Source organism: Alosa sapidissima, chromosome 12 (genome assembly GCF_018492685.1).
Source record: "Alosa sapidissima isolate fAloSap1 chromosome 12, fAloSap1.pri, whole genome shotgun sequence".
NCBI lineage: Eukaryota > Metazoa > Chordata > Actinopteri > Clupeiformes > Clupeidae > Alosa > Alosa sapidissima.
This window is the reverse complement of record NC_055968.1, coordinates 21,327,051-21,351,882: the sequence shown is the minus strand read 5'-3', so window position 1 is coordinate 21,351,882 and position 24,832 is coordinate 21,327,051. Positions and strand designations below refer to the sequence as shown.

Genomic DNA, 24,832 nt, shown 5'->3' with positions numbered 1-24,832 from the left:
CACACACACACACACACACACTGATTCACTCTCACTCTCTCACACGCACACTCGCTGCACCTTGCAAGTGTCCTTGCAAAACTCAAATGCACACTGACTCTCTCCCAATGCATCAGCAACTGGCTTCAGCCAAACTGTTTTCTTTTATTTGCTCCTGTCCAAAAACGCTTCTCAAGCAAAAGAAAAGCAGAAACAAAGAGGCCCCATCACTCACTGCAGATGCAGATCGATATCGATGTATCTCCTGGCTCACCGCGAGCGTATAATTTACTCAAGATTTTATGTTAACGTTTCTTTGTTTTGGACATGGATTTTGCTTTAAAAAATGAATTTAGCTTATGGCCGGGGACTGGCTCTGGAGCGGAGAATCTCGGCCAAAAAAAAACCTAACTCCAAGCCCTACAACGAGCGCAAGAGGATCTCCCTCTTGGGACGGCCACTGCTTCCGCACTCGCGGTCCATCTCTGCATTAAGCAGTGTCTGTGTGTTGACAGGGATTTATTGTGTGATATATCACATCCCTCTGCTCAGAGACACTACGGATTCACAGTGACAGTGCTGTGCTACTGCGGTTTCTTTGCCAAGCGGGTTTTTCATCTCGGTCACATGCCGAGGTACGGGGGGAAGCAGCAGGCGGTTGGCGTCTCATCAAAAAGCCACCTCACCATCTCAAGCTTTTTCGCCGCTGCCAATATCAGGAGTTTGGGCTGGCTGTCATGTCTAGCTAAAAGAGCCAATCGCGTTGTAGCCGCCCGAGTTCAATTCAGGTCGACCATACGGAAAATTAGTATGTCAAGCGAGCACAATTATTAAACTTCAATCTACTCAATACTAAAACAATATTTATCCAAACCTTTTAATGACACATTGCAAATAGAAAAAAGTCCAGAAAAGTGACAGCGTTTCCCTAAAGGCTAATAAAGTGGAACATGGCAAATATTTTCATTGCTGTAAGAGGAAGAAGACGCTGCTTTCACTGAGACGCATAACGAGAATGGTCATGACCACAGGCATGCGGCAGGAATTAGAGCCTTTCAATTTCCTGCACAACGTATAATTCAATAACTGAGATAAGTCATCGCTCAAAGTCAAGGCGGGGAGAAACAATGAACAATGCATGTGAGGGCAACTTCCATGCTGGGCTTATGAAGCACACGGTTGCTTGTCCTTGGGATTATGGAGTTTTTGAAGCCTTCAGTAAATCATAATGCACTTGGTTTAACAGGCCAAGCCCTGATCATATTACAATTTTTAATCAATCTTCTTAGCACACGTTTGATAAGACGAAGAGTAATTCCTCCTTTCACTTTGGACACTAATTGTGAAGTTTTGGCAGCATGTCTGAAACTTCGGGAACCATAACATTATTTTAGGTACTGATCACGTTGTATTCAAATATTTTTTTTGCCATGCAAGGGTGGCAAACCTAGACCGGCAAGTTGATACACTGCACCACCAGTAACGATTTTTTTTTTCTAAAAGACTTCTAAACGATTCTGAAAGTCATCCCATTAACAAGACTGCTTCCCCTCCCCCACCATGATCCAAGTGGAACCCACATTTCAATCTAAATTGTAACCTAGAACTAATCCTACAGAGCTAATGCTACAAGGTCCGGATCCTCACTGGCTCCAGCACCAGAGCCAGGCTACTACCCCGTCAGAATCATGGCAGAGTGAGCTGCTCTTTGGTGAAACACTCGTGGCATGTGTGAGACTGCACTACAGAGGGCCAGTGTGCAACACCAAAGCCTGGCAAAGGCAGGAAAAAGATGGCAGCCCCCTGTGGGCGGATAACCTACGAGGGGCCGTCGGAAGCGAGAGAAGGAAGGTCACCACACCACAGCCACAACAAGCCCATGCTGCACAGGCAAGCTTCTTTGCATACTTCCAGTCACTGTTATGATCAGAATGGGAAACTTGCACCGACAGTTTCTGTGTGGGTTACATTTCAGAATGAGTCCACATTAGAACTGTTCAGGTGCTACCAGTTTCCAAGTGAGTGAGCACATACGTAAATCAATGAACACTAACCACATAATACATAAAACATGACATTTTTTTACTGCTATCAGGAACTCATGATAAAAATGACATGTGACTTCTTTCATTGTCCTTTTATATTATACTTTCCTGAGCTGCAACTTTCCTCACTTGAAAGTCACTTTTGATTTTAAAAAGTATTTCAAATAAATACATTTAAATGTACAAATACATGTTAACAGGCTTATCCCAACATCCAGCTGCAAGACTAAGTCCCTCTATCTGAGGAGAGGAAAGCCCTCTGCAGCTCTGCACGTAGAAACAGTTATCTCAGCTGCATGTGACTTCTCCTCCACCGGCCAAGCAGTTGGTCAGCACATAAGACTCCATATCCCTGCTCCAGGAAAGAAAAAAAAGAAAAGAAAAAGAAACAAGCTTCTTCCCTCTCCATAAAATAAAAAGATGTGGCCTCGCCCTTTGGGAGAGCACCTCCAGAGGGTGGTGGTGGTGGTGTGGAAGGTGGAGGCAGGGAGTCAGGGATGGAGGACTTAGAGCATTTGCTTTTGATGCCTTGAGCCCCCTTCAGTTCCACCTTTGTCTCAATTGTCATCCCAAACAAGGAGCTCATCTCCCACAGAGTCTTCAGCACGGCCATGGCTCGTCATGAAGTTGAGGAGCGGACATGAGCGGACGAGAGGAAACAGAGAGGTGTCTCTCAGACCACCAAGCCCCCTTCCATGTCACTCGTGTGTATAAAATATATTTTCCCAACCAAGCAAATGATATAGTGAGCTGATCTATTTACAGCACTTTGTAATGGAGCTACAAGAGACCTCAGAGCTTGACAAAACTTGAAGAAATGTGCCCTGACATTTAGAGCTTTACATTTCAATTGGCTATCCTCCTTAATTAACTTCTTACAAGATACAATCACTCGCAAGAAGAGATCAGCACAGGAGAAGAACAAAGACTGATTCACAAAATCTTTAAGGGGAACATCGTCCAATGCCACGCCAGCGCTCTATTTTTTAGATCCCCTTTCTGCTGGAAGCTTTCAGAGAGTGTTTCCATCAGCAACATGGCTGCCAAGAGAGCAGACTCCACTCACAATGGCCCTCTGCTGTGAAGCCCAGATACTCGGAGTACGAGACCCCGCAACTCATTCACTGGCATTATCTCTCTACCATGCCATCTCCAATGCTTTTCTTGCCCTGGCACACACTTCAATTAAACTCAAACAATGAAATCATGCCAATATTCTCTCATCCCAGCCACACACACACACGCTGAAACTGAAAAAAAAAAAAAAAAACGTCAAGGCAACACATTCGCTACGATGCGTGTCGTCCAAGCATGCTTACTTTGCAACAAACACAACGGCATCGTGCAACAAATAACAGCACTTGTGGCACAATCCTCAGAGAATCTTTTGGCTGCAGCGCAAGCTGCACATTCAGGTGGAATTCAAACAGGGTGTTTCTTTTGGCAATAATGTAAATATTTAGAAATGCTCACCATGCTCCCCACCGAGGAACCTGGATGTGATATGAAACGCAGCCAGCCCTCCACAGACATCTGCCACGGCCACATGGAATCCTACATTATGCCAAGAGCTCTGGGCTTTTTATAACGGTGAGTGTGTTTCAAAAGCACCCAACCCAACCCCACCCCACTCCCATCACCCTCCCAACACACACACACACACACACCCACCACTCCACCCTAACCCCCACTAAACACAGAAAAACCTCCCACTAGCTCACTCTCTGGTGACAACCACGGCTGTCGCCGGGATCAGCGCATGAAAAGTTGCCGGCGCTGCTCCACTTTGCGACGCGCCGTCCCCATTTTCTCACTCCCCCCACATGAATAAGTGATGGTTTTTTAAGGCGAGGAGACGAGCGGAGAGGGGTGGCAAAACACCCAGGAGCGGACAGTCAAAATAACTTCATTAAAGTACTGATTGGCATGTGGGGAGTCCGTGTCATTCTGGACGCGCCGCACCCGCCAGCTCTCCGGGGCCGCTGGGAGAGAGGACTTGGCCACGCGGCCGCCACTCAGGGCTTCACAGCGGGGAAAAGTGGGGCACGCATTTCTCCCCCCCCCCCCCCCCCCCCCCCCCATACCCTGGTGGCTCCACAGAAGACCAGTCGAATGCTCAGCAGGGGTTCTTTGGGGGGACCGTGGAGTTTGGGAGAGACCAACGAGCGGCACTTCAAACACAATGTGTGCAATCATGGAATAGGGGTGGAGAACGCTTCAGAATTAATTAAATCGCCGGGGCTGTTTTTTTTTTTTTATTCGTCCCCGATAGCCCGGGCGCAACACTGAGACAAAGGAAGCACAGCCTCTCTCACGTCGGGCCGAGCCAGCTGAACTCTACATTTCACCGCGTTCACGGCGAATTAAAAACAAGAGCGCGCTCCTGTGAAAGATTGAGATACAACGTGAGAAGTTCACCCAAGTTCACTGCCTCTTTGTTTTAATTGTAAAGAAAGAAATATAGAAGAGAGAGAGAGAGAGAGGCCATGGCTCAGCGAAGGGTGGGGGTGGGGGGGGGGGGGGTGAGATGATTATCATGTGCAGTTTAGGCTTGAAGCACATGACAGGGGAAACAAAGTATGAAAAATAAAACTTTGCTCAAGACAAATCCAGGCAGTGGCTCTGTTCGACGCGGTGCAGCGTGGACCAGGATATGGGGCAATCGGCCCGGCACGTTGTCAGATGTTAAAATAATTTGCGGGACTAGCGGGCCATCTTGGGCCCGGCGCTGGCTGGCTGGCTAGGCCGCTCCCATGGGGTGCTAATTGCAGATCCAACAGAGTGAATCGATGAGAAATGGGGGCAGGACAGCACTGTTCCAGCACCCTGGGAATGGAGAGTCGGAGGGAGAGGCAAGCTCCAACGGATACCGAAGCATGCTGGCACAGAGGCAGGGGACCGCAAACAGGCTCTGCCACATAGCACTAATTAAATTTATTTAAATTGCAGGTAAAAAAAAAATACAAATCTCCTAAGGTTAGGCCAATACTTCAAATGCGGCTTGGTACATTTTGCGATGCCATCATTTTGACAGGACATCAACATGTTATTTATTATGCAGAGAGTTCTGGGGGGAAACTTGCGAAGTAATACTTCATTCATACTTTCACACTGACTACTAGACATACTTTGAAACTGTAAAAAGTGTTTAGCTCCTGTATTTTTTTAAGCCTTACGGAATTAAGTAAGGAATAGACCTTCTTGTAGAGAGACTATTTAAGAGAGAAACCGCACGTTGCATATATGTAAAGCATTGGCAGTGCTCAATAGGAATAACTCAACAGAAATTATGCTCATTCAAACACATTAGTAAAACAATGCACATTACACTATTAATCTGCAAGCCATTATCACAAGCACAGGACTGTAATGCAAAGAACACCAACAATTTTGGCTGAAGTTTTGTGAGTTTTGACACAAGCCTTCGTCCTACTTCTCTTGTGCACAATCAATGTTCACGAGAGCAGTTCGGCACATTCTTTTTTAAAAGCTGCTTTAGCTGCATTACAGAGTCAGTCGCAAACACTATGGATATGGAGCTGATGTGCTGGACGAATAGGCAAGAAAGGAGTTAAACACTGTGCCTGTGTTGGAGTCTTCCCTCGTGCATGGGCAGTGCAAAGGCCCCTCAAGTTTGCCAACGTAGCTGCAATGTCTGGCACATGTCCTGCCTTCCTCTGTGCCTCACACACACACACACACACACACACACACACTTGCCCGGCACCAGGGCCTCGCCACTCTAAGCTCTGCAGCCCTGCACTGCCTGCCTGGCAGCCAACACCAAGTCAGCCTGTCTGCCCGTACTGACCCTCAGAGCACCACACATCAGAGCAGAAATTAAACAGCAAAAGCAGGAGTCTGCAGGTGCTGTCAGAGCTCAAAAAACACAAGAAAAAGACACGACAGAGAGAGAAAAAGAAAAAGAAGAGAGAGAAAGAGAGAAAGCACGTTAGGCTCCCTACTCCTGAAAGTTTACATACGGAAAACAGACTACAGCCGAATGCCAACTCGACACCAAACTCACTGTATCGAGGTACTATTTGGAGCACCCTTACATTCAGGTCTGTTTTCCTGAACCATAGGGATACAGACTCTTACTGCAGGACAGCCGGAATGAATAGGGTTCAAGATTCTATGATTCTTCAGAATATTCTCTTCTCCGTAATATTATCTCTATGGCTAAACGCAGAGGCCCACAGTGGGCAAAAACTAAATATGACAATATTATAACAATATACAGGTGAATTCAGACTTCACAAAGGGGTTATGGGCTACTGAACAAAACTTAAATTTAGATCCAGGTCACAAATTCCAGGCGGCGGAAAAACTATTCATATGTATGGTGAGGAATTGTGAATCGTGCCTTTTGCGTGTGAGGGATTTCATTTTCCACACATCTTCGGCATGAATGAAAATCAAATATGTAAAGCGACTAAGCGCCTTTCTGTGCCCATCTTTTGGGTTTTCATAAATTACTACACAATAAATACAATTACTATAAGACCAAAATATATAAACATCAATATACTTGCTAGCTATATAAAAATACACTGATCAGCAATGCAATAAATTAAACTTTTTTGAGGAGAGGTCACAATATTAATAAGCCATGTGCAGGAAATATAAACAGATGGGGTGTTTTTCTGATTTAACTATATATACTAACAGCCAAATGCCATGCATAGAAATTCTTCATATTTAATGCAAGATAATAATTCAGTATTAACAGAACTGAAAATACATTTCAAACTGTTGAAGCAAAACCTGTTTTCTGTGTAATGCTATTCGTTAGGGAAATACTGAGAATGTTTTTCCAAACTTGGATTGAAATTCAGCTTCAAAGGAACGGACTCAACATTTTGTTCGAGAAACTTTCTGAAAGTTTATTAGTTCAGATGATCGTAGACTTAAAATGTGTCCTGTCAAGTAATTTAAGCAAACAGTAAAACAAGACAAAAGTGTTCTCTGCTTTTCTGCTAGTCTATTCTGAGAGCAAAATCCAGCACAGCAGTCAAGTCCATCTAAAATATCACCCCATTTCTCATGTCAATATGCAGTACTGTAAGCCGCCTGTGCCACTAACTGACCTTAAAAACCCTTTGTCCCTATTTCAATTCTACATCTGGGAAGAAGAATTTCAGCATATTTCATTCCATTTCAGCATATACCAGAGATGACTTCCAAATCAAAACTATTAGGGTAATCATGGTCTTCTCCTTCGTGCTACATAGTACGATGACAAAAAATGTGTGCTTACTGACAAAACATTTTTAAATAGGAAGTGTGTTTAGGTGAATAATAAACACAACTATAAACACACATTGTTTTTACAGCACATGTAAAAACTTATTAGCCTGTACTCACAGATACGAACACCACAACGCAATCAAAGAAAGTAAACCAACAAAACCTAACATAGTCAACAAGTCACACTATTCCATATAAGTAATTCATAAAGCTAACTTTAGTTTCTCCCACTTACAAAATTAAAAAAGTGCAACTCTGGGGGGGAATAGCAGCTAGTGTCCCTTGACCATAGTGTACTTATAATTTCTTCAATAATTTCTCTTAATAACAGGCTATTTAAAGAAATATTATGGTCCTCAAAATATTACAGTCCTACAAATATTTTTCCAAGGGGAATGTAATATCTTTCCCTTGGATACATAGCTTCATTATTAGGCCTTATAATGCCCCAGATAGTTAAGGGTAAAATTCCCCAGTTACTAACAACATTTATGACCTAGCATGAGCACAGTCAATTATTGGTTATTAATCACCTTAATTGAAAGTAATTTTAAGCATACCTCCACATTACATCCCTATAGGGCTACACACTTTCCTGACACTTGCCAAATTATAATTCCAGTTATTTCCCAGGTATTGACCTAAGTTGGCACTGAAATAGAACATTAATTCCTGATAGGTTCAGTTATAGTGTTACAGACCGAGGACTACGAAAAACAACTGACTAAATTACACTCTCAAGTTTGCAATATTCCAAAAGTGTATTCCAACGCGCATCCCGCCCTTTTCTAAACTGAAATCTGCGTCGACGAACACATTAGCCACGTTCTCCCTCTCTCCCGCTCTCACACACACACACACACACACACACACACACGGAGAGCGCGTTAGCACAGAAGAAACAAGTAATTTACCTGAGTTAGACAGAGGGGTGAATACATCATGGTGAAAAGGAGCGTATGACTTGGCAAGTGGCAAAGACAGACAAGTTAGTGGATCATTTTTCACAGATCATTTTCATCATCACCATCATCATCATCAACACTTCCACCATCGCCACCTCCAGTTTACGTCCGTTAAAATATCTGCCCTCCGAAAATAACGTGACGCCAGAAAAAGTCAGTTGCCGAAAATGAGGAATGTAAAACTAAAAAGTTTGAATAAAAATTCTGAAAGCAAGACAATGTGGAGGGTCGGATAATCTGTTCCATTTAGGAAATGTGGGGAGTAAGAATCAAAGAATGAGAAAATGAAAAAGAGGGAGGAATGAAATGACGTTATGAAAATAGCCCATCCCAAAAAAGAACTTAAAGAAGCAGTAACCCTAATATTCTCTGTCCAACGACATGCGTAGCCTACTCCAAATCAACAAAGCAGAATCCTCATTCGCCCTAGTACGAAGCTCAGGAACGACGTCTGAAAGTTTGGTTTACAAGAGAAGTAACGAGCGACTCTCTCTCCTCCAAGCACTTGCGCACTGAAACTCCCACCCTCCTTCTGTGCTCCCAGCATGAGCTGCGACAGTAACGTCAGTAAGGGTTGCGCGTATTCCGAACAAATTCACTACAACTTAGCCTACATCGTGTTACAATCTAGCGGTAAGGGTTATTGAGGACACCGCGTCACAGTGTGGGCATGAATGCCCTCATTCATGCATTTAACTGAATATATAAGGCAAAAACATCACGTCATCACTTAAAAACTGTATGCACGCGTTGACAAAAGTCAGATAAAGAACAGGTATGATCATGTGTCACTTATGTCAGTAATTTTATATTTTACAAGCGCAAAACAATATCACTTTGGAGAGGGCTTACAAATGGAGCACCTGTTCATTAGCTGTGTTGTCCCAGGCTAATTTGTAGGCCTATACGTTAATGCAAAACCTAAAATAACCCATTTTCAAATTCTATTAATGACAAAGAAGCTAATTAATAAATCTTTCAGGTCCTATAAATTGACTACTCCCAAAAGTATAGGCTTTTTGAAACAAAACAAATGAATGACAGTAGTCCTAACCAATGACTAGGAAATGGGACAGTTTTATTAGGCTACTTTAGTGAACTTTATTGTAAACCTCACGCAGGAAAATATACCCTTGCCATTACAGGAACCAGAGAAACCAGTTTCACTTTTGCACTACGTTAGCAAACGGACAACACTGGTCTGAATCATGGCAAACACGGCAGTAAACAGTGTCTACTCTGCCTCGGGTATGACACGAAATATGGGAAATAATCTTGTTGAGAAGGAATGCTCGTACAGTCACTGAACACAAACTCTCCATCAAAACCCTTGGATTCTGAAAAAAATAATTTACTTCCTTGTTTCACACTGTAACTAGGCAAAGTGTTGTTATACAGTTATGTGCAGCAATAAGTAGCCTACCGTGCCACCTACAAAGTTTAGGCTATTGATGCCGAAAATAGCTTTATCAACATTAACACAGTATGCAATTTAAGACCATATAAGATAATCAACCCCTGCCTAGTGTCAGTACAGAAAATAAAGTGATCAATGTTATACCAAACATTTCAATTAGCTTAGGCTAATAAATACCATGTTATTTCACGTCTTCAAAAGCACAGCAGTGGTGTTATTTTACCTTTTCTAAAATACCAGATTAGAACATTATTGTATAAAAAGGCAATCAGAGGAAAGCTCAGAGCATACAGATCCTTTAAAGCATTACTTCCTTTAAAAGTCTGTGCAAAACATCTTCCATCGAACATTAAAACCATATGCCATATGTTAAGTGATGACTTGCAACTGAAGTAACTTAAAAAATGTTGTTGCATTACTGACATTATTACGAAGGTTATAATTGCTACAGCCTAGTTGCACGGCACTGTTGCTGTAAGATATTGTTTAATAAATAAACGGATCCTGGGAAACTTCAAATCAGCATTAGGCTACTAAACAATTGCAAATAACTTGAGTTGACATTTAGGATTAAACTTTTGAATTTTAAAATATTTACGGCAATAATTGGTGGCGGGGACTCCCATGCAAGACATTATTGTTTTACAAACAGACCGTGCAGCTGAGTGCTCTTACAAAATAGTTAGATTAAGTCAGCGCTCTTGGTTGTATAACAACGGCACTCTGACAAGGACTACTTCCAGGGACGGAGCGCCTCTGTCGGTGTGTGGTTCAAATTCATGCCGGAGAGCCTGCGGCTCCGGCTGCGGCCATTTTCTGCTGAACAAACTCTACCGGGCACCAGAGCGCGTTGGCTTTGAACTTAAACTTGGCCTTCTGAGTCCCGTGGTTAACACACATCTGTGCTGCCATGCTCTCGCTGGCAAACACCAAATAACTTTCGCTGAAGGACAAAAGCCAAAACGCAGAGTATCTGAATCATTACGCGTCTTTATAACGTAAATACATGCCTGCATCTGTAGCCTTTCCCACAGACCTTCCTCTTGGCCGAAAACCAACAAGAAAAGGAGTTACTGCCTTGAAAAGGAGGAAGGAGAGACACCGAAATACTGTTCTGATCCGACTATCTAAAATTCTACCTCGTTTCGCGTCCCGTGATAATCGTGAAATATATATTAAAAAATTACTTGCTAACCTACCATTTCGAAGCGAAACTGCCGAGCCTCCCAGAAAAAGTTATAGCTTTGAGGCTTCTGCAACACTGCAGTTCAACGCCTGGTCATCCCGTCGAAGCGTTGTTATTATTCCATATCCATGTATCTTCGCAAAGATGTAATCCTTGCTCTTCGGATGGGGAAAATAGCCCGGAGAGAGACCACACCGTCCCACGCCAAGTCTGCAGCTTCAATCCAATCCGACTCCCCGTCACAAGGTACAAGAAGACAAAATTTAGCCCTATAGATTTTATTACAATATACGTACGCTTTCAAGCAGGTGAGACTCGGAATAGTGCACTGGATGATGATGCCGCGTGTCGTACAGTTTTCGATTGTATATCTTAAAACTACAGTGCTCAGTCTTCGACCTCATAGCTTTGCACCATTGTGCATTAGAGCAAGATGTCCTTGTGTTTATGATGGTATCAGTGCACAGTCTGCTTTTTTTTCTCACGAATGGCAATACAGACGATGGGCTCCTCTGAGATCTTACAGTCGTCTCGTGGAGGCAATTGATGAAACACGGAGTGTGTGTGTGTAAAAAAGAGAGGGGGCACTATTCTGATACTTGCTCTTTAAGAAAAGGTCGAGAAAGTGCAGGTGGTAGCACTACAGAATAAATCTGTTACAGACTATTTCATGTTGGTATGGAAGCATCAGAGAACCGGTAGCCTACACTGTAAACTTTTGAGTCTGCGAGTTTTGGACTGGACCTGTGCGTGTGTGTGTGTGTGTGTGTGTGTGTGTGTGTGCGTGCGTGCGTGCGTGCGTGCGCGCGCGTGTGTGTGTGTGTGTGAGAGAGAGAGAGAGAGACGTGAGATGGTTTACGTCCACACGTGAGTCAGCTGGCAGTGTATGTGAATAGCAGCGTTCGGGATATGTTCAGTTTGTCCAATAGCACCTAGCTTTAGATGAACGTTATGACTTTTAGTCCAAAGTTCTGTGAGAAAAATGTAAATTACATAGGCCTAGCATAGAAATCGAAGTGCCAGTAGAAAGCATTGATGTCATGAGTGTCAATAGATAGAGATAGATAGATAGATAGATAGATAGATAGATAGATAGATAGATAGATAGATACTTTATTGATCCCAAGGGGAAATTCATTTGGCATGTCCAGAAAAGAATGATTCTTTGAAAAAAAATCTCAGGACATGTAGAATAGCATTAGGATTTACTCCTACAGCAGTCTTGTTAGTTTATCAGTATGATTAAATATCTGAGACCTGTGATATACCTGTGCGCAAACCCACATCACATACGCTCAATTACAATGATCAAGACTTCAGGCAATCGAAGTGTTTGAAATGTATTTTGCATCAACATTTAAAAAATAAAGTATAATTTTATTCCAAACTTGAACAGTACTCAACTTAAATAGTTCTGTAGATGTTATGCCAGTTCAGACGCCTTTGTGGGCCTACTTTTTCGCGTTGCTTCAGCACTTTTAGAATGATGAAAATGACCACACAGCTTATGCGAAGATGTTTTATTCTTGCGCCAGGCTATATAGTGGAACTACGAAGAGTTTGACAGGACTTTGGATACAATGTTGGTGAAACTTGATTGAGGCAAACCTGTGCTAACAACCAGGCACTGTGCCCAACTATAAGTGTAGACTCTATGCTACTTTTAAGACCAGGAACCATTTATTTAATTATTTTAACCAAATTACTTTACATTTATATTTAATGGCCTTTTACGAATGAACTATGTCTAACATATAATCTTAATTTCCTGAAAAACAAAAAGCGCGGTCAACATGAGGCTCTACAGTAGGCCTAGTAGCTGGGCCTCTCAGATATTCATGATAATGTGGGCTAGTTAATGGTATGCATTTGAGGCAACATTTTAACCATCTAAAAATGCGATGGGAAAACGCCTGCATTGTTTGCAAATAGCTAAGATATCCATTGAACAGTCAAAGGGATGACAAACAGAGTGGTCCTATAACAGCCGGCTAGATAGCGGCGGTTAAAGCTTTATTTTACAAATTCAAACATTTTTAGTAAGTCAAGTCACTTTCTAACAGAATTTCGGCCCATGACATCTGTGGATGTGCAGTAGCCCTGTGGTCTCATTGACCAGGCTACTCATGCACATGTGAGCCAGAATATTTATTTATGTATGCTTGTTTTTATTTGGCCTTGATCGTATTTTAAAATGTTCTGAGATTAACAACATCTTGTTAGAACGTAAGGCGCGAGAATAATCATTAATTGCCATCTCAGAATTTATTAAACAAATGTATGGTTGGATTCAGTTCAACACATTGTTGCAGAGTGTTAAGGAGCTCCCAACCAAATATGTTTATTTTAACAGATTTACTATTTTAATGTTATTTTCAAGGGGTGCTATATTTTCAACCTAACTTGCTTTTCTTAATTATGCTTGATGTGTCTCATTCTCAAACACCAAAAGAAAAAGTTCGTATAGGCTATATGATCAACATAAGCCATGCCAAATTTTCTAAACTACTTATTTTAAATATATTGCTGATTTCAACGGTTTGTTTTTCTTATGTCCAATTGTAAACTGTTTCTGTGAAGTGTGCCGTTTGCAGTGAAAGGCATTTCTTCAACCACCTGTGCCTCTTGAGCAACGTATTTTTACCGAGTAGACCGAAGAAATGAGACCCAGACTGATTAATCGCTTGAGCAACGTTTTTTTAAAGCCAAATAATAACCCTGACCTGAACATGTAACATTGCAATGAATAATTAATGTAATAATAAAATAAACAGTGACCATTTCTTTCATCCACATTGTATTTTAATAGTCTCAGAGAATGTTTATTTTGTGTTGAAAACAAGATATTTACAGTGATAGCCTGACTAATTGATTTAAAGCCAGTTATTCCAAATTAGATTATTAATATATTGCAAAATTACGGTCTAATAAAGTTATAGCTTTATTCGTGTGTGATACCTTGATTATTGAGTGTTCCCATGTTGAATGTCTCCTGTGACTTTTCATGCAATGTTCTAAATAAAGTGTTAAGTAAAGTGAAAATGTGGACAAGGGACATGTGTGATTTGGCTCGACAAGAATGTATTTCTGACATGGCGAGGTGAACTGCACATATAGCTGTTTGTAGAGGTTTGTGTGTTGGTAAAATCTCATTGCGATGATTACCTCCACGACAAAGTATTTGCATAAGCCTAACCTTGGTCATGGACAGTTGGTCAAGCCACATTTTCTTTTTAGTTTGACTTTTCACAAGCAATAACCTCATGGGCCAGCTGGTTGAAGAACTATGAATTTGAAATGCTTGCCCTGACTATATATTTTATTTATTTAATAACAACAGTAACATAACATTAAACAAACATGAAAATGTCATGGAAATAAAAAAAACTTTTAAGCCATGCCATATATTTTTATTTTCACTTTTTGTTCCTCTGTATGCCTTATACTTTATTTACTGTAACAGCTGCATTATTTTCTGTAGTTTGATGTTTTCCAGAGTTCAGGCTACTGCATAACAGACCTGACCCTGTATGAATCCGAGCCAGAACTTTGCCAAAATCAGATGTTGTGGGGGTCACTGTTAGGGACTAGTCCCAACCTCAGAACCTAAATGGAGGGGGTGAGAGGAGAAAACTTGAACTGAGGGTGAACATAATGAACAGTTACATGTAGGCCTCACTGTAGGAAACTTTTATTACAAGACACTCACACACTCTCTCTCACACACACTCATACACACACACAGACTTGCGTGCACACAAATACGGATAGTTTTTTTTTTTCTTGCCCTTCGTATGCTTCCTTTTCTTTCCACATGCCTCCTTTCTCTCTCTCTCTCTCTCTCTAATGCGATCTTCTTGCTCCAGAGCAGCAGAGTTGGATTAAACTCCAGCCCCAGCCATGTGCTTTTCCCTTCCCTCCTCTTGCTGCAGGGCCAGGGGTGGAAGATGTGGGAATTCTCAGTCCCAACTGAAGTCTTCCCTGCCTGGCTCGGAAGCAGCACTGCGGAGCCTGGGGACTGAGGATACTAGCGGACCTGCTCCTCTGCTCCGACTCACCCACCCCCCAGCACAGGGAAGGTTAAGCTGGGACGGGCAGCGTTCTCGCTCCCTCCCTGCCTTGGCATGCCATGCCGTGTGAGCCTTGCCACACAGACATGCCCAGTCACAGAGCAAACGGAGCACTGATCACTCACAACTTCAATGCTGTGCAAAAAGAAAATAGAAGAAACCAAAATGTTCCAAAACAAAAAAACAATCTGAAATGATATGTGTCCTCAATCTTCTATGCACACAACTTATTTGCACTTAACTTGCGTCTCTTTTTCTCCATGATTGTTTTCACAGAGCTCTCTCACTGCTGCAATGCACAAGCCCTAAAAATATGGAATGTGTTGACCTTTTTCTCTCTCTTAAATTTTGTTACTCTCTGGGCACATTGCAGAACTGGTTCACTGCAGCATGTTCTCTTCATTGCAGAATGAATGCTGACTGTGTTTTTTTTTTCTAAACCCTGCACGCTGTGCAAACAATGACATAAGGTATGGTCTGAGACAGGAAGGAAGTAAAGAGATTGGACAGAACAATGCCTGAACGCACTTTAGAAGAAGACACCGATAAACTAGTTCAGTGCAAACACAGCAGAATTGGAGCTCATGGAGTCCACTTCACCTACATAGAGCGATGAAGAAGTTTGGCAAGTGTAATTGCTTGGAAACATCCAAAGATTAGTTAGCTACAACTAGAGTGTACATGAGAATGGAGAAGCAATACATGTAGTATACAAAATTGGATGCTTATTATTTACATTGTCCTCTTTTTCAAGATTTCAATTTCTTTGAAAATATTAAAAATGAAAGAGCAGGTTTTACTGCTTGGAACCTTTGGATCAAAAAGCAATATTATTTTTTATTATTTTCTGAAATATTCTGTAATGAGGAGTGTATACAGTCCCTCGCCAGTTTTCAAAATCTGGGCTCACATTTACTGGTAAAAGGGCTACTCTCTGCCAATAACCCGGGGCATATTATTTTGACATGTACTGTACAAGGTCTCCTCTAGGGGGCAGTGTGAGAGTGTTTATGCCAGTAGTGGGAACCTGTTCCAACTGCAGTCACTTCACCCTTTGTGCTCTAGTTAACTCTGATCTCACAGTTTTAGAGGAATTACTCAAGGCACTAACTGATAATTCTGGTGATAAAATACAAATATATGAAAAGGAATCATATTTAGTGTCTCTTAAATCAGTAACATAACCCTGGCTTGGAGCAATGTCAGTGTTCACACTTCTTCTGATTGCTGTTGTCTTGAATTATTGCTGAAGTGTCAAATAGCAGTCTTTTACAACACTAGATTAAAAATGCAATGGGAGGATAAATTCCGACCTCCTCAACGTGCCTCCCCGCGGATCGTAGAAGCGTTTTAGTAAGCACTTTGATCACCAAAATGAGCAGTTAACCAACTTTTTATGGCCCATGGCTGCTGTGGACTTACTCTTCCACCGCATACTGAGTGTGTGTAAATCCTGTTAAATGTGCCTGTCTAGCACTGTAGGACCTTATATTTACCCAATTAGTGTGGTTTGCTAAACCAATGCACCTATGGGAATATATTGTCCTTATAGATAACATGACTTAACTAATGCTGAGGGTTTTACTTCCCCACTGCATGGACAGACACACGGACACAGGACACTTGGATAGGAATGCGATGGTGATGACAAGAGCACATGTTTGTTTCCAAAGTGTTTTTCCCATACTTACTGGATTGGACCTTCAGAATTAATGAGCACAACATTTTAGAATATCTGGCAGGCAAGTGGTGGGGGGGTAAGGTGGTGGTGAGATGAAAGTCCAGCTCGGTCAGAGTAGAAAGAAAATGGCCCAAGGCTGTGGTGGGACCATTCAGAGCTCAGGTTTGCCTCCTCAAACGGCATGAGAAGAGAGGAGAGGAAAGAGGTGGGTGGGTTGTGGTGGTATTTGGGGGGGGGTTCTGGAAGCTCTCCTCCAGCCAGTACAATCATTGGCAAGGAGCACAGAGCTGACATTTCTTCCCTAGCCTTCGGAGAAAGAAAGAAAGTATTTTTTTCTCGCAACTTGCCATCTGAATGCTTACTAAGTGCAAATTGCGCGTAATTTTCCCATTTTGGACCATTTGTGGCACATTACACTCACCTGCAGGGTGAGCCAAGCCATTCCATTACCAACAACTGGTTTAAATCAAGCTTCCTAACGCTTGTAGTAGTTTCACTTATATATTTATTTCTGCAGTTTTACAACCTCGGTGTAACTTTTATTTAGCTGAGTGGGTGAGCGTGGTTCACTCTCTGTTTTGGGGAGGCTTGTGGGGCACTGTTTCCTGTTATCAAACACCGGCAAACAGTTTGTAATAGTTCACTAAACATTTTTATATGTTGCCTTTAATCGTGCTTGATTCAACATTTCTCTCCTGACTGGTGCAGATAAATATTACGACCCGACTTAATAAGGCACTGACTACTGCTTCATGGATGCTCACAGCAGTCGGAGTCTGACCACATGGTATGCCCCTGGTGCGCATGCGGCCCAAATCTGACTCCGATCTGGTGGATCTGTCATGACCGATTTGTTCCAGCTTTGGCAAAAGCTCCAGATGATGCAATAATGCCATTCTGATCAGCTGTTTTGTGTTATGGTCGAACTGTTGCAGTTGTACTCACTGTGAACAAAGGGCAGGCCAAGATATATTACTTTTTGAACCGGGGAAAAAAAACTGAAATGTCTCTCTAATGGTAAAATATAGCCTAATGTGCCCAGTCTGTGTTTCTTGAAAAAACACTTGGCTGTTGTAGACTCATCTGCATCCTGGCTTAAGCCTCAACTGGTAGAAAATCAATCTCTTTTGTTACAGTTCTGCATTTATGCAGCACAGACTTGGCACAAACAATACCACATACACACAGCAGATGAATACCTTCCAGATCTTTTACAAACAGCCTAGTAAAACAACACTCACACAGGCATTAATTCAGCACAGCTTTATTATGCAAAAATGCTCACAGACGATGTTATACCACCCAGAGGTTCTTGAGAAAGCCATGGCTTTAGGCAAAGTGAATTCTCCTCTTCTATTAAACCCCCCCAAAAAATCTAGCTTAGAGTTATAACCCCCCACTGCCAGCTCAGAGCAGCGCACTTATAAACCACAGAAGGAATAGAAACTGCTGCACACGGCCCTTTAGCTAAAAAGCAAAATAAAGCAGCAGGCCTCGCTGTCCAAAACATAATGACAGTGTGGAGGCCGTGTTCCTGTAAACGGGGCTATTTTCTGTCCTACACCTGTTTTACATGTCTCTGCTCATAAACGTACAGTATGGTCATATGGACGGATTCTCCACACACACCACGCCGTTGACCATTAGCAGGTGAGCAGGGGCTCGAAACTTAAGGGGAACTAAGCTGAACTGATGGCCACACATGGAGGCTTCCAGGGAGGCTGAGCCTATAGGAACAGACCTTACTGTTCTGTAAGTGAACCCTAGGCAGATGGGTCAGGCCCTTGAGTCGTGGATCTGCTTGAAGTGTCTTCCTATATGTATCTCCAATTCTAGGGAGTTTTTTCTCGCCCCTGTTAATCATGGGCCTTCTCTGATTGTTTAACACTCTGTAAAGCGCCATGAGACATGTGTCGTGTTTTGCCGCTCCATTGAAATTGAACAAAATGACGCTAATAGGTGGGCTCTGGGAGTGGGTCCATGGTGATCCATGTGATCACAGCTGAATTTGAGGCTTCGTCGGGGCAAGGGATGTGTTCATAGATGGCCACTTTGTGGCAAACTACACCACCAAGTTGCAGAGGTAAGCTAAGCACAGTACATTACAGATGCACACACACACACGCAGGCACGCGCGCACACACACACACACACGCACACACGCACGCACGCACGCACGCACGCACGCACGCACGCACACACACACACACACACACACACACATAAAATACTGAACATGAGATGGCAAACAACAGACCATCTTCAGTCATGATACAGAGACTGACAGCAGCCAAAGAAGATTTCTGGATGATGACACTCCAGCAGAACCAGATGACACAATAAAAATATAAATAAACAAAGTTCTGTCCTCCCTCTAGCAATTGAGGGAGACCAAAAAAAAGATATAGTAACATTTCAAATATTTTGTCATTTCCAGGAAGAGAAGCTGTGTTAATGGAGTGATTTAACAGAGAAATGTGAGGTGATCGTCATAAAGGTTGCGAGGCAGGGTGTGTGTGTGAGTGAGTCTGACTGCTGCCCCTGTAAAGCCAGCTTAGTCAGCTTTCTCTCCCAGAATCACACAGTGTCAATTTGCATAATGTGGAGGTTTAATTTATCATGATCCAAATCCCCTTTGGGACTGAACTAATGGCTATTAGAAACTGATTACTCTGCAGTAATTTGGCAGTGATTATGCTGTAATAGGCTAATGTACCTGTGCTTTAGTGAGCAGATCGGAGTCTTCTCATTAGACACTGATAAGCAACCCCAGTGTCAAAGGCTTTTAATATTCGTAATCCTATTACAAATGAATATCTCTCCACAGCATGCCGAACGCTAATGTACAAGCAGACCAGATCAAAAACGATGTGCATGCGTGCATGATCTTTTTAAAGTATGTGTCACCTTTGTATAAGTCGTGCAAAGGAAAGAGGGATTGTGTATTTTGATGTGTAAAAGAACTTGACCACATTTAGCAGCCAAGCAGAGTGTGCAGACAGACCACCTCACACATGTTTGTAAGGTTGTGTGGGTGCAAGCTATAAGGAGGGTATTTTGTTTTGTTTGCTTCCATGCGTTCAAGTTTATGTGCAAGTCCTGACTGGTCTGGTGACACACACACACACACACACACACACACACACACACACAGACACTGATACACCGTGCAGTGCTGTGCTACTTCCCACAAGGCTGGTCTTGTCTGGCTGGAGGTGTTGTCATTCCTTTTGCCCTCTCAACCCCAGATAGTAGTTGGTGCAGACATGTGAACTACCAACAGAGAGAGAGGGCTGTGTGGTCACACAGGACCAAGAAAAAGAATAGAAATAAATGCCTGGCTATAAGTCTGTATTTGCCACTTGGATCAATGGGGTGAACGATCATTGATCATTAAAAGACCATTCATTTCAAAGATGTTCTTCATTTCAAAGATGTTCTTCTTTTTTTTAGTTTCTTTAAAACAAAAAAAATCATTCATTTGGCTTTTTTATCCAAAGCGACCAACACATGTCAATTATTACAGGGCCAGTCTCCCTGAAAGAAGTCATGTTAAGAGCCTGGCTCAAGGGCATAACAGTGGAACGCACAACTTCTTCTGACTACTGCATGCTAGTGGGACCTTAGCCACTACATTACCGCTGCCCAACATATTTCTGCCATCAAAAAGGATTATGAAAATCTTTGCCTGACAAAAAGCATCTATCTTTTCATAGTCATAATAGTGTAGATCACATCACTGTTGCTCACAGGTTAGTTGGGTTCAGAGTCAGAGTTTTGTATGATCTCAAATAAAAGAGCAGTGCACACAGACCACAGTTTACATGTTGGTACATTTCCAGTCAGGAAAATAAAACATTTCAGAATAATGCTTAGTGAACGTAGGAACCATGAACAAGAGAGAGGAAGAACTCATACCGCCACAGGCCCAGTCCTAATGTATGCAGAGCCAACCAGAGCATTTGGGTTTATATCTTTGGGCCTTTGGCACACAGTATGGATCATATTCATGCGCTGTAGACTGAGAACTCCTGGAAGCACATTCAGGATGGGGGTGGAGTGGCAGGAAAAGAGTTACGCATGTGTGCAATATCAGAAGCCTAAAGCATGAATTTTTTGGCTGCCTCCTCTCTCAGCAAACACATGCACTCACATATGCGCCAAGGACCTGCAGGCCTATTGAGGTTCCAACAGCAGCATGAGCAGAGCTGTGTGCTACTTTACTGGAAGGAAAACCTGATTGGAGTTCAGTTGATTAAGCACCTGGTCCATGGTATTTCAGTGAAGGACATCCATCAAAGTGTTGTCCTCAATAAACCCAAAGCCACTTTACTGTTAGTGGTGCTACGTGAATAGGCCGTTCACACGGATAACTTTTGCTCATAACAGCAAAAAAACAGCAAGGATTTCAAATCATTCTCATGACTTCCTCTAGAAAGCTTGTGAAACTTTGGTCAGAGTGGGAATAAAACAGCTAAGAAATAAAGCAGGCTAACTTTCGTTGGGCGCAGGCCAAATACTATAAGCCATTACTAGGAAGGCCAAAGCAAACCAACAGCGATGAGGAGAAAGAGAAGGCCTCTGCTGCCATCTAGAGGTGAAAAATAATACTAGCATGCCAAATGGCTATGCAAGGCGGTAGGGCCTACACACTAGATAACTATCATGGCGAGAGGACATACGTCTTGTACCAAAATAATACATTAAAATTGACATATACTTGTTGACAGATATTGATATAAAATATCAATATGTACTGAAAATAATTATATATGCTACTGTTTAGAAAACGCCTAATTCATTTTGGAATGAATTAAATAACCTTTTCTTTCCAGGCCCTCTAGGGTCAGCATAGACACTTGCAAGGGGATTCTTGCACAAGTATTTACAGGATAATCCAAGATCAAACTCAATACATTATTTCCAAAAAGCAGCATTACCCCAACAGCAATTTTAATGAATTTAGGCACATTGGGATGGAGAGGAACATTTTTTAGCGCAAAAAAAGAAAATCTCTAACAATATTCGTTCTAAACTGCTTCAAATAAAGACATTTGGTTTACTATGTAACAAAAGAATAAACTTTTGGACTTTGAAATGCTACATAGACAATAATGTTTTAGGCCTACTAAGAAAAGGTAACAAAACAAAAGGAAAACAAAGAAAGATACAAAAATTTAAATTATCTGCACAAAACCACTGATTACTGCTCTGATGCATGGATTTGATGATGGTATGACAACACTCCTCCTAACACTTTTGAGGCCATATTGCAATTATGCTAATCATTACATTACATTACATTTGGCTGACGCTTTTTAGCCAAAGCGACTAACAACATAGTAAACAGTTTAAGTTTTAGAGCAGTTATCAACAATTTTAGGACAATTTAAAAACATTAGAGTACAGTAATAATAAGTGCATCAGTGAGTGCTGTTTTTAACAGGTACTTGTCAGTTTGAGACGGCTGGTGAGTGCTAGGATCAGTAAGACTTGTTGTAAGTGTTGCTATGAGAGGAGATGTTCTCTAAAGAGCTGGGTCTTCAGGAGTTTTCTGAAAATGGAGAAGGATGTCTCTGCCCTTGTAGGCTAATCATATTCCTAACTGAACAAACTCATTAAAATTCCTAGACCTATGTATAACATTTAGCGGTGTCATACATTAGCCATTAAAATGCCCCAAATAACGTAAAATTGTTTATATTACTAAGTCACATAAAATGATTGGCAAAATGTTGAGGTCAAACAGAAATGTCATCCTACACAGACAGACACAAATTCAGAGAATAATAATTTTCTTTAAAAAACAAAAAACAAAAAAAAAAAAATGGGGCTATATCATATCGACAACTCACAACAACAGATTAGATAGACCAAATAAGTCAATGACAAGAGCGGATGAAAAGGGGAAACATCATTGCGTGTCTCCGCTAAGATCTTTCCGCACAGATGGCGTGAGGATTAGAGACTAAATGTTTTCCTTTTCTGATGAGGGAAGATAATCTGCGGGCCAGAGATTGCCTTTTGAGTGCTGCCCCACTCTTGTTAATTAAATGATGGGTCAAGACGAATGAGCATCCTTGTAATACAGATTTAAACCCCGCTGGGCGTATCAGCAAGGATTTAATAGTTTGGCAACATGGTTTTGCTGTGGAAGTAGTTTCGGTCAGTGTAAGTTATTTTATTACAGTTGCCCGTCATGTTAAGAATGTTATATTTCCCGTAGCCTACTCTGAGGGTGTTCCAAAGTGGGGCACCAATGATCATGTAGGCCTACTGAAACAAAATACAACCAGAAATCATTCCTTTGTCCCAAAACAGCACCCCCTCCCAAAACAGCATCTCTTAAAACTGTGAAAAGGCAGCTGAAAGATCTTTTCTTTGCTGGCGCTTGAGCTGACCATCCCCTTTCCTAATTTTAGCTTCCTCGCTGTTTCGGGTTCTCGGAATGATTCACGCTAGTTTCCAGACGTCTGAAGTCACAGCCTAGAACCACAAGCCGTTGGTCTGACCCAGCGCTGCTCCGGAGCCGAGCGAGAAGTGCTGAGGAAGCCGCTCCAAAAGCAGACGCCTCGTTTGCTCTCAGCCGCGGTGGGAGAACGGGCCGGCCTTGCCACGCTCCTCCAGATGATTTTTTGACTGTGGAACGTCAGGCCCTCAGCTTCCCACCCAAGACCTCTAATGTAAACGCTGTATGTTAGTCAGCGTTGTACGGCAGCAGCCCTGCTCGGTGATGCAAGACCGTCGCCATGTGTGCGTGCCTTTGGCACGGTGCGTGGTGTCAGCGCTGGGCCGCAGAGTGTACCGGCATTTGCTTGTGAGGTCATACCCAAAGGGCGCCTTCCTACACAGCATGTGAATAAAGGCCGCAAGAGCTGAAGGCCAATGTTTCCCAACAGTCTTATTTTGTAAGGACGAAGCTAGCTTCAGAGCAGCTGCCAACGCTGTGTAGCCCTGAGTTATAGTGAGTGAAATGGAGGGCCATCATCTCGTCGACTACTTAAGACCTACTCAGTAAAAAATACAATAATACATGTGTTTCATTGTTATTACAAATATAAACACAGTAATGAAAAACAGCTTGTGGCATTACACCAATAACTAACGACTAACGTATTCCCTTTCCTAAATATCGTTAAGGGAGTTGGAGCGGGATGTAGTAGGCCTACTAGGGAAGTTTAAATCCCAACCCAAATTTGGATTTTCTTTTAGATTCCACTTAGTGTAATACAGTTGGATCCTTCTGCCAGAGCAAAGTTTTGCTCATGTAAATGTTTGTATTTAATTTCTGAAAGCCCATTAGACATCACTAATCCTGCGTTTGCTCTTACTTAAGAAAATCCCAAATTCTGAGGAGATGTTTCTTTGATTAAGTTTTTCACCCGTCTTAAGTATCAAGCTTAACAGATTTGCCCACATCCAAATTTCACTCAGCCATCACCCCTGCAAACATACACAAACAGAAATCATTTTTTGATCATTCTTCAATGTGATTTATTACATCTCTGTTTAATTTCTGGTGTTTCTCATATTAATTGGCAAGAGGATATAAGATCAAAGCATTTCAGCAGCATGGGCCTCTGACTGAACCACTGCCATAGAATAAACAATTCATGGTTTTATTTTAGCAACCAATTTAGGGAGGCCATAGTGATCATTCAGTCAACATACTACCCACAAGGGAGGATTTATGCCATCTTATTATACATATCAAGATCAATTCATATCATAGCACATAAAATAAAAATATCAAGGGGTGCTTTGTGATACTTATGGGGTTGTGTAAAGGTTAAAGAATGTATTTTGCATTTGTGTTCTCTGATGAGCTGTGAGCGGAACTTCTTTTTCCTGTTTCTGTTGCCATCTTTGAGTTCATGACCACAACAGTCAAACATGTGTCTCCCACCCCCTCGCCCTGACCAAACGTTTGGTAACCGGAAGACACAATAGTAAATATACATACACTGAGACGCCCACAAAGAAAGCACACGCACACACACACACACACACACACACACACACACACACACACACTCTCTCTCAGACACACACACACACACACACACAGGGATGAGTAAGGAGTAAGAGTCCCTCACGTGAAACAGCCTGGCACAAAGTACTCATCTCCCACGGTGACAGCACACCAGCGGCCCACGTCCAGAGAAGACACGAAACATCAACCGCATCGTCTGTTCTTACCCATATCACAGTTATGTCAAAGTGATTTACAAGTGAGGTA

General features: G+C 42.2%; 1 protein-coding gene across 2 annotated transcripts in view; it reads right to left on the bottom strand.

Annotated features, from left to right (window-relative positions):
- nfic (nuclear factor I/C) overlaps positions 1–11,383 on the bottom strand; it is a 104,272-nt gene extending 92,889 nt beyond the window's left edge. The window contains exon 1 of one of the 2 annotated variants that reach the window (XM_042111920.1): positions 10,856–11,383. In XM_042111920.1, the coding sequence (XP_041967854.1) occupies positions 10,856–10,858 (3 nt within the window). In that variant the 5' untranslated portion in view covers positions 10,859–11,383. Of the gene's footprint in view, positions 1–8,188; positions 8,903–10,855 lie in introns of those variants that run through there. The other variant, XM_042111918.1, reaches the window with a different exon arrangement.
- Positions 11,384–24,832: the final 13,449 nt, after the last annotated feature.